Source organism: Marmota monax, unplaced genomic scaffold (assembly GCF_021218885.2).
Source record: "Marmota monax isolate L192 unplaced genomic scaffold, Marmota_monax_Labrador192_F-V1.1 WCK01_AAM20220418_F8-fsc00017, whole genome shotgun sequence".
NCBI lineage: Eukaryota > Metazoa > Chordata > Mammalia > Rodentia > Sciuridae > Marmota > Marmota monax.
In genome coordinates, this window is record NW_026695241.1 from 1,275,775 (window position 1) to 1,290,769 (window position 14,995).

At 41.9% G+C, this 14,995-nt stretch overlaps 1 protein-coding gene across 1 annotated transcript in view; it reads right to left on the reverse strand.

Annotated features, from left to right (window-relative positions):
- The window catches only part of Ak7 (adenylate kinase 7), a 71,559-nt gene that overhangs the window by 37,088 nt on the left and 19,476 nt on the right, over nucleotides 1-14,995 (reverse strand). Inside the window, exon 5 of the mRNA XM_046440518.2 lies at nucleotides 5,961-6,071. Within this exon, the coding sequence (XP_046296474.1) occupies nucleotides 5,961-6,071 (111 nt within the window). The remainder of the gene's footprint in view (nucleotides 1-5,960; nucleotides 6,072-14,995) is intronic.

Here is a 14,995-nt window from a genome sequence, read left to right on the forward strand (position 1 = left end):
ACCTTTAAAAAGGGACCTTCTGTGAAGTTCTTTAACCACTTAGTAGGGTAGGGGTGGAGCACGAAGCAAGTTGGGGGAGTTTTAGCTGGCATGGATGTTCACTCACCCGACCTGGGGTGGGCCAGGCACTGTGAGACTTTGCCTCAGTGGTGGCACTGGGGATGGAACCTGGGGCTCAGGTAAGTGCTAGGCAAGTGCTCTACCACTGAGCCACACCCCACCCAGCATTTATCTGTGTTTTAATACTCATCACAGTGCCGAGAGTGGCCCAGGGCATATGGCTTTCTGGCATGTTGGAAGCTTAGGGCAGAGAGCGTACCTGGGCACTGATCTTCCCCCTCTGTGCCCTCCCCACTCATATTCTAGTAAATATGTGACCTGGATGGTGCTTAATTAAGAAATCGAGCTGGGAGCAATGGTATTTCTGTCATCCCGGCTACTTGGGAGGCCGGGGAAGGAGGATCATTTGAGTCCAGGAGTTTTTTGAGGCCAACCAGGGCAACACAGTGAAACACTTTCAAAATAAAAAAGTAATAAGGATAAAAAAGAAAAAAAAAACCCAAACAACAAATCAAATCCCCAGATAACCTCGTGTAATTAATTGTTGGCATGATGTTTTTCTGTGTTGCTGATCTAAGGTTCCAGTCTACAAGGAGCAGTGACCTCTAGAGGGCTTGTGGGCAAGTGCTCCAGCCCTTTCCACTCAGCCCTGTCCCCAGCCCTTCCAGGGAACACCCGACTTCCAGACTTCCAGAGGCTGCCTCACTTCAGATCAGAACTTTAAAAACCTTTGGTTAATTAGATTGCTTTATGGTGTGGAAGTGAGGTGTCCCCAACACTCCTGTGTTAATTCAGGAATGATCAGAGGTAATATAACTAGATTACAAGAGCCGAAACCTCATTAGACCATCCTGGTTTGAGTGGGTGGTAGTGCAGGCAGGTGGGCATGGCTAGAGGAGGTGGGTCACTGGGGGTGCCCTGGCAGGTGCATCCCCCCTCCCGCCCCCCGCTTCCTGGCCTCCATGCGCTGATAGCTCTCCTCCATGACTGCTGCCTCCCACCAGGGCCCAGAGCACTGGAGCTGCCGTCTGCACTGAGACCTCTGAATCTGTGGTCCTCATTCCTACCAGTGGAAGAGCGGAGCAAGGTGACCTTGTTCCCGGGTTTCTCCTAAGTGTCCTGGGTAATGTGACAGCAAAAGACTCCCCAAATGAACTTTTTGTCCCCTAACTTGCTCTTGTCAACACATTTGGGTCACAGCCAAGCAAAAGCTAGCTAGAGCAGGTTGGGCAGTCAGCCTCCCTGGAGAGGAGGCCGTGGCTGGGGGCACTGCTCTCTCCAGCTACCCATTACCAACTGAAGTAGCACGGTGGCGCAGCGGGGCTATCGGGCTGCTGTCTTGTCTTCCTTCCTTTCTTTCATTTGTGTGATGCTGGGCATCAAACCCGGGGCCTCCTCATGCTGGAAAGCGCTGCACCACTGAGCCACACCAAGCCCCCACAGTAGAATGAAGTCCTCTCGAGGACTTGCTAGAATTGGAGAGTCAGAGGTTGGTAAATTCAGGGAGGGAACTGATGAACTGAGGACGGAGCCCAGCAGGAAAAGCCACAGGGTGGCAGAATCAGGGCCATGGAAGGAGGTTTTGAGGAGCAATTACATCACTGTGCTACAAGGATCTGGAGTGCTCCCCGAAGGCCCATATGTTAGCACCTCAGCCTGGAGCTGTTGGAGGTGCTAGAACCTTCAGGAGGGGGTGCCAAGTGGGAGGTCTTCAGGTCACTGGCGGGGGCGGGGGGATGACCTTGAGGGGATTGTGGGACTCTGTCTCTCCTTCCTTCTTCTTCTTCTTCTTCTTCTTCTTCTTCTTCTTCTTCTTCTTCTTCTTCTTCTTCTTCTTCTTCTTCTTCCTCCTCCTCCTCCTCCTCCTCCTCCTCCTCCTCCTCCTCCTCCTCCTCCTCCTTCTTCTTCTTCTTCTTCTTCTTCTTCTTCTTTTTTTTCCCTCCAGCTATGAGGTGGCCTCCTCTAACACACACTCCCATCATGATGTATTGTGCCACCACAGGCCAAGACAACAGGGACAGTAAGTCATGGACTGAAACCTCTGAAACAGCGAGTCAAACAAATCTTTCCTCCTATTAGTTTATGATCTCAGGTGTTTTGTTACAGTAATAGAAACCTGGACAACACATGCTATAATTGGTCCTCATTCCTACCAGTGGAATAGCTAAGCAAGGTGATCTTGTTCCCTGTTTTCTCCTAAATGTCCTGGGTAATGTGACAGCAAAAGATTCCCCAAAGGATTTTAAAAGCCTATGTGCATGAGGTAATCCTGCAGGTCCTCTCAAGCCCCAACTAGATGGGCATGCATTTGCTTTCTGGGAAGAAATTAAATAACTGTTGAGGTTTTATGGGGTAGGTGGGAGAGTGCAGCTAAGAATTTAGGGGGTGGAAGACGGCTCAAAACAGAAGGGATAAAACAGAGGAAGATTCTAAACATGGGTGTGGGGGGTAGTGCAAGTTTAAAAAAATGCTCTTTTGGGGAGGATGTTCTGGGGGGTGATATTGGACAAATCACATTGTCACATTGTGTGCATGTGCAGATATCAACAACAAATCCTACCACTGTGTACAACTCTAATGCACCAACCAAAAATGTGGGGGAAAATGCTCTTTTTTTCACTCATTCTTTCTGATACAATGTTTAAGGAGGAAATTGGTTTCAGTAAAACATTCTCGTTAGCAGCTTTATTTTAGGATGCTTTGAATCTTTTATGGGTCACTTTGGTCTGAGACTATGGTTTGGGAAAAAGTGCTGGGAACTGAGCAGGCTGAAGTTAGGGTTCAGATGCCCCCCATTGTACTTTAAAAGACACATACCAGTATCTTGCTTCAACTAAGGGCTTGAAGGGGGTCTGCTGGGGAGACAGGACCCTTTAGAGAAGAGAAATAGAAGACCTGAGAGTGGATGGCGTGGAGTACTGGGCCTCAAGCAGATGATGACTCTGAGCACTTCCCTTCCTGTGACTTCAGTAGGCAAGGAAGAGTCACAGGGGCTGTGGGGTGTGGCTCAGCGGAGAGACCTGGCCCAGCAGGCGTGAGGCCCTGGGTTCCACCCCAACCCACCCACACACACACACAATAAAGAAACAACTAAATAAATGGTGGTGGTGGTGGTGGTGTGTGTGGGAGAAACAAGAAAGAAAGAAAGGCTAGCATCATTTTAGGCTGGTATCAGAAAGTCAAAGTCTGGTTGGCTTGTTTGAATTTTGGTGAAACTTTGGGAATCCTATTGGGTTACACGCACCATGTTACAGGAGAGACATTTCACTTTCTTTTCTGTGCTAATGTCATCAAAGAATGCAAAATCGGGAATACACATATTGAACATTCTAGTCAAATGAAGTTTACAAATATTTCTATTTTGCCTTTCTTTTTAAATTTTTTTTAATTTTGGTTGTCGATGGATCTTTATTTTATTTATATTTATATGAAGTGCTGAGAATCAAACCCAGTACCTCACACGTGCTAGGTGAGTGCTCTACCACTGAGCCACAACCCCAGCCCTATTCTGCCTTTCAGTAGCTATCCTGTACTTGCTTAGAGAGAAAACTTCTAAAATGTACCAATAACTGATTGATTATAGAAAATACAAATAGAACAAACAAAAAAGCAATTATAATCTTTCATAATCCACAGACACAGGGGCCTTTTCTATGTTAGGTCTTGTGTAACCCAGACAGTGGGAAAACTATTAGCATCAGACATTATTCTACAACATTCTATCAGAACGACAATTCTTGGTGTCGATTCTTCTTCTTTGTTTTGTGTGTGTGCGTTTCAGATTGAGCCCAGGGAATCTTTACTATTGAGCTACATCTCTATTTTTTTTTTTTTGAGACAGGGTCTCGATAAATTGCTGTCTAGCCTTGAATTTGTGATCCTCCTGCCTCAGCCTGTAGAGCTGCTGGGATTACAGTTGTGTGCCATCATGCCCGCCTTGATTTATGGTATTAATTCTTAATTGATTTTTGACAATTAGTTGGCAAATGACTGAGATCAAAAATAGTGCATTTATCAAAGATATTAAAAAATTGGGCTTTCGATGTAGATTGGTGGTGGAGTGCTTGATGAGCATGCATAAAGCCCTGGGCTGATCCTTAGCACTGGGAGAAGAAACAAAACAAAACAAAAAACAAAAAACAAAACAAACAACAACAAAAACAGAAGGAAAGAAATAAAGATGGAGATGAAAAGAATAGATTTCATTATTTGAAGGTGTTTGATTTTTATAATAAATATTAATGATAATAAGATGATGATATTTCTTTACTTCAGACAACTAGTTAGTTTTTGCGTATGATCATTTATTTTAAACTAATGAATTAGACATAAATGATCAACAATCATGAATTTTAACAAAACAATAAAGTTATGGAATTTGGCACTGGAAGAATATTAGAACATCTAATCTAGCCCCTTTGCTTTATTTATTTTAACCCCAGAAATTATGGGGTGGGTATGTGGCTCAGTGGTAGAACGTTGTCTAGCATGTGCAAAGTCCTGGCTTTAATTCCCAACAGTTAGAAAAAAAAAGACATCATAACCCCAAAAGTTTAATGACTTGATAAAGGTCATAAGCTAGTGGACAGAAAAGGGGATTGAATTCCTAATTCATTGCTAATGTCAATGTGTTTTTTATAGTCAGCCAGAACTTGAGGACACTTGAACTTCTGTTGTAATATATTCCAAGACCACTAGGTGTCACCTTAGAACTATTATTCCACATCACTTAACTGTGGGTCTTCTAGGGGAAAAATGTAATGAAATCCTTAAGGGAATCCTTGGGGTTCCATATAAGATAAACAGGGATGATGATAGAAGCACCTACTTCACAGAATTTTGTAAATTACACATGAGATCCTGGAAGCTAAGCCCCTAATGACTTCTCAGCTATTACTACTTCTTCATTACCAGGGTATTCCACCGTTTATGTTGATAAAAGGCAAGAGAAAAAAAATAATTTTATGATAGATATATGTAAAAATGATACATTTGTTGCAATAGAAGGCTAATAAGCTATTATTATTATTATTTATTTGGTAGTGGGGATGGCACCCAGGCCTTGTGTATGTAAGGCAAGTGCTCTACCATGGAATCGCACCCCAGCTCTAATAAGCTCTTATTATTGTTTACATAAACTTCTCAGCCTTCAGTATGTTTTAATAGTGAGTGACTGTGGATGTGTCAAGATAAACTCTACTGGATGATAGAGTTTTGGAGTCAGGGGGAAATAATAAAAGCAAATCCACAGGCCTGTTGTCTGATGGGTCTCAGTTTGAATCCCAGCCCCACCACTTTCCCATGGTGTCTGCATCTATGAAGGGGACAGTGGTGTCCGCAGACAATACCACTGTTGTAAGGGGTAGATCAGACAAGGCAGAGCAGTGCGCAGGATGGCTTGGCAAATCCTAGTTAACCCCTGGAAGGTGCCATCTCTTTATTTGCAAGATGAAGTTAATATGCACTTTTCAGAATTGTTTTAAGAAACAAATGAGATAGATTCTGGGATCAGAGACAATGTAGTTCCCCTCTTTTCCATTCCAACTGAGTTATCTGCATCTTCTGGACCAGGGACCCTTGGGATGTTCAGACCCCTTGATGGGTGAGGGCTTTACTTCAGTGGGCTAGTTGAGAGCCTGGGCCAGCACCCTAAGGGCAGTACATCTTGGGGTGAACCTGAAGCTGAGAGATCTGTGGGTGTAAATACAAGGAAACTAAAACAAAGGTGTTTAAAGAATCGTGATAGTGTGAATAAAGCCAGGAGCATTTCCAGCTGTGCAGATAAGTAAAAATATTACCTTAACCAGGTTGAGTAAATATGAATGAGGAGGAAGAAGCCCAGGTACACTGCCTCAAAAAACCCTTTTTCTACCCTAAATGTTCTATGACTCCATACTTACATTTTTTCCAAATTTGAGAACCATTTTTTCAGCATTGATGTGGTCTGTAAAATTAGGATGATGCTTTCTTCTTCGATAATCCTCTTCAGTAAATGGGACCTCAGAATCATCCTACGAGAGAGAAAAGGTGCAGACCTAGTATATTAGAACTCCTCTGCAGCCCAGAGATGTGTTTTTTAAGTTCAAATAAAGCTTAAAACTACTGCTCATCAGTAGGGTAACTGTGGTCAACAGCAATTGTATATTTCAGAACAGTAAGTATTTTAACATTCCCAACATAAGTGATAAATGTTTAAAGTGATGGATATTCCAATTACCCTGATCTGATCACATTGTATAGATATTATTAAAATGTACCCTATAAGTATGTACAATTATTATTGTCAAATTTATAAAACTAAAAACGTATTATTTTAAAACAAACAAAAAATACTGCTTTTTTAAATTTTTATTTTTTATTTTTATTTTTTGTGGTGCTGGGAATGGAATCTGGGCTTCATGCATGGCAGGCAAGTACTCTACCACTGAGCCATATCCACAGCACACTACTGTTTCTTTTAACAGTGATTTCATTTCTTGAGAATGCTTTAGGCCACAAATTTAATAATTTAAGTTTAATCTCAGCAAATTAAAATTTTACATGTCTTTTATTTTGTAGAGACAGTGGCAGGTTGTTACTGTGATTCCATAAAGGTATTCAATCCTTCTCAGTAGTCCATGTAATGTACACCCCCACCGCCCATGGTGCTGGGGACAGAACCCAGAATCTTGCACCTGCTGGGAAAGTGCTCCAACTTTGAGTGACATTCCCAACCCTTATTTTTAAGTTAAATCATGTTTTTACCCTCTTGTCCACACGCCTCTCCCCTCTCCGCAGTCAATCATATGTTAATACTAATAAAAACATTACGTGTGCAAAGTTCAGTCTCGGGCTTTATAAACTGCCTCCATCCCATAAGATGAAGTATCAGTTCATCCTGGAACTCATGGATCAGAAAAATCTAACAGTCCACTGTTGAGAGCCACACCCGAAGGGGCCCCAGCAAACTTCCAGCTGCCAGCTGATGATTGGCTCACAGCAGCCCCAGCAACTTCTAGCTGCCAACTGATTGGCTCCTCTGAGGTGATGCTCATTGGGCTGTTTCCCTGCCCTTTCAGACCACGGAGCTGCTCATTGGGGGACTTTTTTTGGCTCCACCCACGAGACTCAGCCAATCGGCCTCAAGAGCAGGAGGAGTGGGGGAGGTGGAGAGGCTTGTGGGAAGCCGGTGGTGGCAGTTGAGGCTCTGAGGGTTTTTCCTGAGGAGCTGTGTGGTTTGGTGTGTGGTTCTAAAAATAAAGTTCATTTCTTTTGACAAGTGGCTCCTGAACTGTGCCCAGCCAGACTGCGGCATTTGGTGGCTCGCACAGGGAACGACTGAGGGTAAGTGATAAGGTAAACTGCTCGCCCCTGAGGGCAGGGCGAGAGGATGGGTAGCCATTTTAAGATTCTTCTTTTGTTTTGTTTCGCTTTTGTTTTAAGTTTCCTGTCCCTGGAGATGAGTGAGACGGAAGAAAAACCGCTCACATCTGAGGAAAAACTATTTACGTCTGAGGAACAGATAGGGAGAAAGGACAGATGGACATTTCAGGAGGATAGAAAGGCTATAATGATTTTTTGTTGTTCCATTTTTGTTTCATTCTGTCTCAGTTTTGTTTGGCGTCATCTTGTTGGGTTGTATTATAGTAGAAATATGGGGTCAGAAATTAGTAAAAAACAAACCGAAAGAGTGTTAAGTAAATTGTTAGAGGAAGGAGGCATCTCAGTAAAATCAAGAACAGTCAGGGCATACGTTGATACAATACAAAAATGTAGCCCATGGCTTTTTAAGGAGGAGTTGTTAAATATATCACAATGGAACCATCATGGTGAAGATTTAAAAAGAATAGAAAAGAAAAGCCCAGGGACTCTGCCAGTTGGCACATTGCCATTGTGGACGTTTGTATCTTGTTTGCTTAGTCCAAAGCCTTCAGTTCAGACAATGGTAGAGGAAGGAGAAGACATATTGATTCAAGTAAAAGAGAAGGTCTCTCGAACTAGTCAGACAGAGGAAGAAACTTTAGAGCAGAAAAAGCCATCAGGGGAAAAGTTACAACAGGAGACTGCTACTAACACCTTTCTATCACCAGAGGGCGTAAGTGTCCAACCAACAGCGCCACCTCCATATGCTGGGAGGCTCCCAACCCCCGCAGTTGATAGTTGGGATCCTGAGACAGGATCTCAAATACTAACATGCCCTGTATTTGAACAGGCAGGAGGGCAGCGAATTCACCATGCTTTAAATTTCAAAAAAGTGAAGCAGCTAAAAGAGGCTGTAACAACCTATGGTCCTCAAGCACCCTTCACTGTAAGCATGGTCGAATCCATTAACAACTTGAACATGACGCCAGCAGATTGGGCTAATATGTGTAAAGCTGTGTGAAATGGAGGACAATACCTGTTATGGAAGGTTGCCAATGAGGAATTTTGCAAGGAGTCGGCTAGGCGAAATGCAGCAGCTGGTTATCCTCAGAGAAATCTAGATATGTTGTTAGGAAAGGGACCTTATGAGGGTCAGCAGCAACAAATTGCATATGATCCTGGCGTATACATACAAATTGCTGTAGATGCGGTTAGGGCATGGAAGACTTTACAAGGACATGGAGGTTTACAAGGTCAATTATCTAAGGTAATACAAGGAGCTAATGAACCTTATGCTGAATTTGTAGATAGGCTTATTCAAACAGCTACCAGAGTTTTTGGGAATACAGAACAAGCAATGCCATTAATAAAACAACTGGCTTATGAGCAAGTGAATCGTTGGTGCAGAGAAGTCATTAGACCATGGAAACATGAAGATTTAAACACATATATTAAATTATGTAGAGACATTAATGAACAAGGGCAAGTCGTGGCAGCTGCAGTACAACAGGTTTTAGATGCCAGAGACATTAATGAACAAGGGAAAATCATGGCAGCTGCAGTAAAACAGGCTTTAGATGCCAGGCCAAGAACATGCTACAATTGTGAACAAACAGGCATTTTAAAAGGAATTGCCCCATAGGAGGAGGGTTTAACAAAACTAGGTATCAAAGGAGTAGAATACCAGGTATTTGCCCACGATGCCGTAGAGGGAGACATTGGGCTAATGAATGCCATTCTCAAACCACCATAGAGGGTACTCCATTATCAAAAAATGAACAAGGACCAGGTGTTTATCCACGATATCATGGAGAAAGGCATTGGGCTCCATTGCCAAAAAAATGGACAGCGGGGTCCAATGCTCCGGGGCCCAAAACCACAAATATATGGAGCACTGGAGGAACCCAGCAATCCCATCAGGGTAGTGCTCAGGACACATTGTCCATTAGATCCCTCATCAGACAAACCAGAGGGAGCACAGGGTTGGACATCTGTGCCCCCGCCAGAACAGTACTAACTCCAGAGATGGGAGTTCAAATCATTCCCACAGGGGTAAAAGGACCTCCTCCCAAAGGAACAGTAGGCTTATTATTGGGACGCAGTTCTTCTACTCTAAAAGAACTTATGATAAGTCCTGGGGTAATTGATCCTGATTATGAAGGTGAAATAAAAATTATAGCCAGTTCTCCAAAGGGTATATCAGTAATTTCACCAGGAGATAGAATAGCACAGTTACTAATAATACCCAGCCTACATGATAAATTTTCCAGTTGTACTGTAGAAAGAGGTTCCAAGGGATTAGGCTCCACAGGTGTAGATTGGGCTATGCTTTCTTTAAATTTAGATTCTCGCCCCATGCTAAAACTAAATATTCAAGGACATGAATTTAATGGGCTAATGGATATAGGTGCACACCTTAGCATCATCTCTCGTCAAGAATGGCCAAAACATTGGCCATTACAACAAGCCACTCAAACGCTTCGAGGCCTAGGAGTGGCGACTAATCCCCATAGAAGTGCAATGGTATTAGATTGGAAGGATCCTGAAGGATGTGAAGGAACTATACAACCATATGTATTGGATCATCTTCCCGTAAATTTATGGGGACGAGATGTCCTAGATCAATTAGGTTTGACATTAACAAATAACATCAATCAAAATGCACCCACTATTATGGCTAGACAAGGTTTTAGGAAAGGAAAAAGATTAGAAAAACAAGAACAAGGTATGACAGCACCAATTCAAATAGATCAAGGAACAGAGAGACATGGGTTGGATTTTCAGAAAGGGCCTCTGAGACAATAAAAATTACTTGGAAATCAGAAAGACCAGTATGGGTTCCTCAGTGGCCCCTGACTAAAGAAAAGATACAAGCAGCCCATGACCTGGTCAAACAACAATTAGCGGAAGGACATATACAACCTTCTGTATCTCCCCATAATACTCCCATTTTTGTCATCAAAAAGAAATCTGGTAAATGGAGATTATTGCAAGATTTAGGAGCCATTAATAATGAGATGGTTATTATGGGACCTGCTCAATCGGGGATTCCTCAATTGTCTGCTTTGCCAAAAACCTGGTATGTTTTAGTTATAGATATTAAAGATTGTTTTTTTTCAATTCCAATTCATCCTGAGGATAGTCCACGTTTTGCATTTACTATCCCTGCACTGAATCATGAAGGTCCTGATCAGAGATATGAATGGAAAGTACTCCCTCAAGGGATGGCTAACAGCCCAACTATGTGTCAAATTTATGTTAACAAAGTAATCCAGCCACTTAGAAATCAAAATCCTGAACTACAAATATTTCACTATATGGATGATGTATTGTTAGCACACAAAGATAAAAACACATTGCTAGAATGTTATGCCACACTTACAAACTTATTAAAAAATTATAATCTAGAGATAGCAATAGATAAAGTACAATTAAATTTTCCAATTAATTATTTAGGAGTTCTATTGTCCTCAACCATGGTCCGTCCACCAAAAATTCAAATACGAGTAGATCAACTCAAATCACTTAACGACTTTCAAAAGTTATTAGGAGACATAAATTGGATAAGGCCTTATCTAGGTATATCACCAGGAGAGTTGGGACCTTTATTTGATATCCTAAAAGGTCCATCAGATCCAAATTCACCCTGAATGTTAACGCCTGAAGCAAGAAAGGCATTAAAAATCATTGAAACATATATGGAAAATATGCATTTGGATAGAATTGATATAAGTTTGCCTTTATTATTTATTGTAATACCAACAAAAAATATTCCTACAGGAGTATTTTGGCAAGAAGGTCCATTATTATGGATACATTTATCTTATTCTCCTAACACTATTCTTACTAGGTATCCTGAGGCTGTAGGACAATTAATACTCAAAGGAATAAAAGCAGCAAAGGGAGTGTTTGGAATTTCTCCCAATAAAATTATTACTCCGTATACTATGAATCAAATTGATGAGTTAGCTAATGAGTTAAATACTTGGGCAATAATCATGTGCAAATCTAATGTTTCATTTGACAACCACTTACCATCTAATCCTTTATTGTCTTTTTGGTCATTGCATCCTGTAATTTTTCCAAAAATGACAAGAAAAACACCTATCATGAATGCTCCAAATATATTCACTGATGGGTCAAATAATGGTACAGCAGCGATCGTTATACCTGATCAAACTTTTACATTTTTAGTACCCAAACAATCAGCTCAAAAGATAGAGCTTAATGCAATGCAGTATTACAAGCTTTTGTGGTGTTTAAAGATTCTGTATTTAATTTATTTTCCGATAGTCAATATATAGTTAGTGCTATAATATCCCTTGAAGATGCTGGTAGGATTTCTCCTTCCTCTACTGTTTTCTCTTTCCTTTCCACTATACAAAGTCTAATCTGGGACAGAAAAGATCCATTCTTTATAGGACATATCAGGGCACATACAGGATTGCCTGGAGCCCTTAGTTTGGGCAATGATTTAGCAGATAAAACTACACATGACATGCATATTTTCTCTACACTAGAAGAAGCTACAAATTTTCATAAAAAGTTCCATGTCAATGCTAATACTTTACAAAAGCGTTTTAAAATAACTAAGGAACAAGCTAGACAAATAATAAAACAATGTCAAAATTGTGTGACCTTTTTACCACAAGTTAATCTTGGAATCAATCCTAGAGGAGTGATGCCTAACCATATTTGGCAGATGGATGTCATACACTTGCCAGAATTTGGAAAATTAAAATATTTGCATGTTACAGTTGATACTTCTTCTGGATTTTTGATGGGCTCCCTTCATGCCGGAGAAAAAAACTAAAGATATTATAGCTCATTGCTTACAAAATTTTGCCACTGTGGGCGTTCCAAAACAGTTAAAAACAGATAATGCCCCTGGTTATACTTCTACCTCTTTTAAACAATTTTGCTCATCATTTGGCATTACTCATATAACAGGAATCCCATACAATCCACAGGGACAAGGCATAGTTGAAAGAGCTCATCAAACTATTAAAATGTACTTATTAAAGCAAAAAGAGGGAATTGGGAAGGGGTATATATTCCCCAAAGATAAACTTAAAATAACCCTTTTTACTCTAAACTTTTAAAATTTGGATTCATCAGGGCTTAGTGCTGCGGAAAGGCATATGTGTCCAAAAAAATGTACATAAGCCCAAGGTACTTTGGAAGGATATTCTAACAGGACAACGGAAAGGTCCTGACCCAGTGATTGTCTGGAGTCGGGGTTCTGTTTGTGTGTTTCCACAGGGAGAACAGCAGCTGATTTGGATTCCAGAGAGATTAACTAAAGCGATTTCTACAGACCAAAAAGAAGATGATTTGGCTCAAATCCATAATAGCTGATATCCAAGACTCCAGTTTGGCTATCCTTACATCTGCGACAGAACCAGGATGCTTTTTTCAATATCTATTTTATTATTACCCTTTCCCACATCATGAAGTTCTATTTTGTTTTTTGAGCTCATAACAGACCTAGGTTAATGTTTTGCTGATCAGTTCTATTTTTGACTATAGAGTTTTTAAACATTGCAATGGAGATTTCACCTGTAAAAAGTTATAAGGCCTTTACTATTATGTTATGTGTTGTATGTATTATATTATGTGTGCACACTTGTGTTTTATGTTGTATGTTTGTATGTACGTATATCCATATATCATATATGATGAGTGCTCATGAAAAAATGGATCCAAATATTTTTTTTTTATTCACGTGATTTAAATGGTTTAATTTAAATTGGGTAAACAGCTGTTGAGGATTGTTTTAAAATGTGAACAAACAAGGAGGTTAACAGATCTGTTTTTTTACTTTCACCTTTCCTTTTCATTATATTTAATAATTCTGTTCAAGATAATGTAAATTGTTAAGAAAATTGTTTTCTTTTAGTGCCTTCTGGAATGTTACATAATTTTTTCTTTAGCCATTATTGCCAGAATTCCTATCTTCATCCCAGTGCTGGTGAAGACAAAGATAAAACCAATCTACAGCTTCTGCAATAGCCATCACTGAACTGCTTGCAGAACTTCCCTGGACTATGTATCACTTGTATGCATTGTGAACTCACTTGTATGCATTGTGAACTATCTGTTGGTGCAGCGACTTGTGGTAGTGTTGGGGTATTTTTGCTGATGGTGTCATCGGTGGTACAATTTTTTCCAAAAGGAGCCGTCAATTGGCTTGGTGTATCTTCCTCCCTTCTGCTTGTCATGGTCCTTCAGCTAAAATTTGGGGGCCAACAGAGGTGAGGCAAAGAACCTCACCCCCCCCCCCGCCGCTGGTACAAAGACCTATCCACAGGTGTGGCTGTATGCTGAACTGGTAGTCAATAACGGGTAAGATCCAATTGCAATTGTACCAACCTAAGACAGGAGGCTGATGCCTTGAGGTCAGCTCATCAGATTACGGGTAAGGACCATATGTACTATTGGACAACCTAAGGCAGGCATGGTCCCTAAGCCACATGCTTGTTATTTAAACAGAGAGGGGGAGATGTTGAGAGCCACAGCCGAAGGGGCCCCAGCAAACTTCCAGCTGCCAGCTGATGATTGGCTCACAGCAGCCCCAGCAACTTCTAGCTGTCAACTGATTGGCTCCTCTGCGGTGATGCTCATTGGGCTGTTTCCCCGCCCTTTCAGACCACGGAGCTGCTCATTGGGGGACTTTTTTTGGCTCCGCCCACGCGACCCAGCCAATCAGCCTCAAGAGCAGGAGGAGTGGGGGAGGTTGAGAGGCTTGTGGGAAGCCGGTGGTGGCAGTTGGGCTCTGAAGGTTTTTCCTGAGGAGCTGTGTGGTTTGGTGTGTGGTTCTAAAAATAAAGTTCGTTTCTTTTGACAAGTGGCTCCTGAATTGTGCCCAGCCAGACTGCGGCAGTCCACTTTAACTGTTCAGCACGTTCAGCCCCTCCACAGTCACCCTCTTCAGGGTGCAGACCTCAGAGGGATGCCTCTGAAACCACCGCTTCCTGGGGACTCAAAAGGAACAACTGAGAGTCATGCAACTTCTCAAACATCTGTCCAGACTTCGAGGTCCTTGTTAGGTTGGTGGCAGCGACTTGGTGGTGACTTAGTGGCAACTTAGAACAAAGCAGCCCGTGCTGCTTTGAACATCAATCAGATGCCGGCGGAAACGCCTGTCAATCAGCCAGATCTCCTGACTAATGCCTGTCAATCAGCAGGACCCCCTGGCCAATCCTGGAGTTCAGCCAACTCCCCTGACCAACTCCAAGGGGGCAAGGGACCCTAGAGACACCTTTTTCTGTCTCAAGCCCTTCCCTTCCTGCTGTAAGCCCCATAAAAGTCCAGTCTGGTTGAGCTTCCACGCAGTTTCTCCTCAGACCCTTCCCCTGTCCTCTCTGTGGGTCTGGTCGAGTTCCGCCCGGGAGTGATATCTCAATAAAGCCTGTTCAGCGGCCCTTTTAAATCTGCCTCCTTTGGTTGCTGCCTGCCCAGCCTGATCTGACAGTCCTCTTTAAAAATACACTGCTCTTTATGATCTTTATGATAGGCCATTGATCTAAATTAGATAACCAATCCAAAGCACGTGAGCCCAGTGCGTATGAGGAATACATCCAAAGGAACATAG